Source organism: Solanum pennellii, chromosome 10 (genome assembly GCF_001406875.1).
Source record: "Solanum pennellii chromosome 10, SPENNV200".
Classification (NCBI taxonomy): Eukaryota; Viridiplantae; Streptophyta; class Magnoliopsida; order Solanales; family Solanaceae; genus Solanum; species Solanum pennellii.
This window is the reverse complement of record NC_028646.1, coordinates 29,673,246-29,677,693: the sequence shown is the minus strand read 5'-3', so window position 1 is coordinate 29,677,693 and position 4,448 is coordinate 29,673,246. Positions and strand designations below refer to the sequence as shown.

Sequence of the window (4,448 nt, the reverse complement as noted above, 5' to 3'; positions counted from 1 at the left end):
TTGTTTTATTTCATACATTTCTTTTAACATTGCTAATTCTTTTTCTAATTCTAAAATTTCTTTATTTTTTACTTCTTCTATTTGTTGTACTTCTTTTTTCGCTTGATGTTTTATTTTTTCAATTTTCATTTTTCTATCTATTTTTTCATTTTCTTTTGCTATCCTCACCATAGCAGTTAAACTATCTTCTAATTTTACCGTTTCTTTTTCTAACATTAAACTTAAATTGTCACATATTTTCTTATATCTTCTTCCTAGATTAGAAAATATTATCCTTATTTTTAATCCTTCATAGTTTTCAAATATTTTTTCATCTATTGCATATTCTTCCTTATTCATTTATAAAGTGTGTTGTAGTTTATATTCTAGATTATTTATTTGTATTTCTAGATATAAAATAGTATTTCTTTGTGCTATTATAGATTTTTCACAAATTCCTGCAAATATATTACTATTTAGTCTATTTTGTCTATGTCTTAATTCTTTTCTTTTTGCCATAATTATTTTATTAAGTTCTTGTTTATATTCGTTATTCATCGTATTTTTAAATATTTGATATATTTATATTCTAATTTAGAAATAATATCTATCATTTCTTCTAATCCTTTATTGTTGGTTTTTGTAATATTAAGTTTTTTATATTCTGGATATAATTTGTTCAATTTTCTTTTTATTTTTCTTATCTTTCTGTTGATACCATACTTCTTTTCATCTTTCATAGCTCTGATACCATTTTTGGGGGGTGCAGAATTCATCATACGTTCATCGTAAATTAATATATATATATTGTAGAGTAAAATATATTTTATTATAAATTTCCTCTGATAATTGTTTTAATCTAATTATTTCTTCAAGATAGTTTATTATATATTCTATATATGAAATATCTTGGGTTCTTTGATACATATATAAATTCTTTTGTATTAAGTAATTTTTTCCATGGTTTCTATCCAATATTTTAGATATTCATAGTTCATTTTAATCTGACTCTAGTTCTAAATCATATATATTTATTCTTTCTATGTCTAATTCTTGTAAATCTATTTCATACCACTTTTGATTTAATATATCTTCTAAGTCATACTCAAATCGAGAGTCTTTGAGTTTCGAGCATTCAACAAATTACATCAAGAACCTATAATTAGTTTGGTAAATATTATCCTATTATTGAATGAATTTAATCTCATCTTGATGGAAAAGATATTTTTAAAATCCAAAAGTACTTAGTAATTGATAAAAGAAAACAATATTAAGAGAAAAGACCGGCCAAGTTTTTGTTGTTCTTTAATTAGAGAGATCAACTCAAACCCTACCTTAGCTTAAACTTAGAAAATAGAAAGAAAGTTTCTTTTTAAATTACTCATTTCCCAAAAGAGTTAGGAGGAAAGCCTTGTAATTTCCAGAAGTGTGGTTGGTGATTGCCTGATCAAGAGTGACACTGTTCCTCTTGTAGTAAACTTCTTTAATCTCCTTCAAGTCCTTCTCAGCCCGCGTAACTATCACTCTTGTCACTGATTCTTCATCAGTCCCACACTCGTTCATCGCATAGCGAATTACCTGAACATCAATTTTCATACTATGTTAAGATTAAATTTTGAAGAAATAACAAATGTTCATCACTTATTTATTTTTAAAGATATCTGCATAAAAATGGAATAGTGGACATCCTGTATATAAAGTTAATTTTTGATTCTGTATAAAACAAATTGTTTCGATAATCATGTACCTTTTCATAGTATTTTTGGGGGTCACTAATGCATCGGATTGTTGTACGCAGTGCTAGTAGGTATTCTTTATTACCTTCATTTGTATCATCTAACAAGTGCTGAAAAGGAAAAAGAAGTAAGAAACCATAAATATTATAGCCAAATGACGGATGTATGTAAGTACCTTGGTGATTGAAGAGCCATAATGATCCTTGTAGCGATTAAGAGTTGCTACGAGTTGAGTAGTGCTCCTTGTAGAAATGATTCGAACAATTTCTTCATTATTGAAATCTTTGGTACTTATTGCATTGTGAAGAATATCAGCCTCAGAGTTGGCTACTCTTGCATTTAACTCATCACCAACATACCTATATGTGCCAACTAGCCCAACCAAAAACTGTATATATGTTGCAAAAGGAATTAAACACAAACATCGCGACCAAGCAATGAAAATAAAAGTGGGTTGAAATAGAAGAAAAAGAAAAAAAGGAAGATGCCTGGCGAAGATGACCAGTAGAATACTGAGCTATGTCCTCTTCGACAGAAGTCTTGTAACGAGCTTGATAGGCACGCTTCACAGCCAACAACTCTTCAGGGGAATAGATACATGAGTACTCAATAACCACGCGATAATTTGGGATTGCTCTTTCTTTAATTGCAACATGCAATATTACTGCATCTCTATCTCTTGGATTTAGAATCCATCTGTATACTGCTTTCTGTAAACGACACACTTCAAATTATATATACGAATACATTACTATCCCGAGTTCAAATCAAGTAGAAATGTTCTAAATGAAACCTCAAATTGTCCGGATAATTCAGATTCAAGGCGCTTGACAAGATCTTCACAGTATAACTCCTCATAAGCTTGTCTAATCAGTTTCTTTTGAGTTGCATTTCTATGGCCAATTATTGAAATTATAGCCTTCTCATCTGTCCCCCAACCTAAATTTCACTTGATCACAAAAATGTTATATATTAATCAAGTATATAAAATTTCTAAAAACCATAATATTCAATTGCACAACTAAATGAAATCATAAGGAATAGTATTAGACAAGGAATAAAAACTACTTGATTGAAGAACATTTTGATAAATTTCATATAACTCTAATTTAGAACTACATTATTTTTTAAATTTTGTGTCAAGTCAAAAACCGATAAGTAATAACCTTGACAAGCCTTCCTAATGGCCTCTGCATCAGCAGCAGGAGAAGTGTTTTCAGGGTAAATGATGGTAGACATTGTTATACTCTTTTCTAATTACCTCTCTAATCTCTTATTATTACTATTTATACTACTTAATTCCCTTTGTCAGAGCAATTACTTTTCAAAGTAACGCAATTTCAACATTACCTACTCCAATTAATTAAACATATTTAACTATGGAATTAATTACTCCATTAATTAAGAGTATTTATGGATACTCCATTAAGGGACAGAGAACTTGAACTGGTTTCACATTTTGTTCTCTTTTTGGAATGACTAATAAATGTTGTATAGATTGTGAGGTTCATTTCATAGAAAATATAATTTGAATTTGAATTTTATGTCTTCCTTTATGCTCTGGATTATGTTTTATAAAAATAAGGGGTAATAAATAGCCAGATTGTGTCAAATTAAGAAAGATTGAATTAATTTTTGGGTCAAGGTTCAACTAACTCGAAATAATTTGGGAACTACACATTCATAACAGAGTAAGTGATACACACCCTTTTGAAATCACCTCATCAGTGGTGGAGTTAGGATTAGTAATAAGGGGTTTAAAATCTAAAAAAGTATATATGTGAATTATGAATTAATCGAAAGTGTTTCGACATCTATTATATATATATATATATATATATATATTAATTTTAATCACATATAAATAGTAAAATTTTTCATCAATGCGAATAAACCCCTGACATACTATTGGCTCCGCCTCTGCTTAAGATATGAAATAAATCTATTTTATTTTTCATCAATGCGAATAAACCCCTGACATACTATTGGCTCCGCCTCTGCTTAAGATATGAAATAAATCTATTTTTAGGCTTAGCGATTTCACCCTTCCATCCTATTACAAATTCACCAAGAAGTTAGAACAAACCAAAGTTAAATCTCAAACTCCATTTTCCTAGAAAGCGGACTTTTGGCTCCTAAATATCTGTACTATTCATATTTGAGTTTAATAATGTCCACTTTTATTATAGATAAATTTTATTAAATTTTTTTAAATACGTGACTATCATCTATTAATACATTTTAATTTATTTAAATTAATCAATAAATCCATTATACTCGACTCAAATTAACTGAACTCAACCAATTAAATCAAATACAATAAAAAGAAAAAAAAGTGAAATAAGTCTTCCCAACAGTTAAAGTCATCTTCGAATCGAATGGTAGATAATGATCGGAAGGTTTACAATGATGATGGTGAAGTTTCCGGTTAAGTTGATTTTTTGGTGGGTGTATATGATTTGGGTCGGACATAATTAAGAATGGAAGATTTGTTAATTAATTTAACTTAAAATTTTGGCAATAGATGTTTGTCACATATTTAAAAGTTTAATTTTAAAATATTTTGAATTATTCTCCGTTACAAAAGTGTGTTGAAAATAATTACTCAAAATTCGTGTTAGAAATAAGCGATTTGTTATTTAGAAAATTTACTTATTAGATTTTGTTAGTTAGAGTGATTTCTAATCATAATTTAATTTGATTTTGCTTTTACAAATAGAGATATTACTGTTA

General features: G+C 28.2%; 1 protein-coding gene across 1 annotated transcript; it reads right to left on the bottom strand.

The window, feature by feature from the left end:
* Positions 1-1,356: 1,356 nt before the first annotated feature.
* LOC107002072 (annexin-like protein RJ4) lies at positions 1,357-2,954 on the bottom strand. Its single transcript, XM_015199990.1, has 6 exons — positions 2,882-2,954; positions 2,509-2,654; positions 2,204-2,425; positions 1,891-2,103; positions 1,727-1,825; positions 1,357-1,557 (listed from the first exon to the last, which is right to left on the bottom strand). Exons 1-6 carry the CDS (start codon positions 2,952-2,954, stop codon positions 1,357-1,359), a joined length of 954 nt encoding a protein of 317 aa, XP_015055476.1.
* Between the last annotated feature and the right edge of the window lie 1,494 nt (positions 2,955-4,448).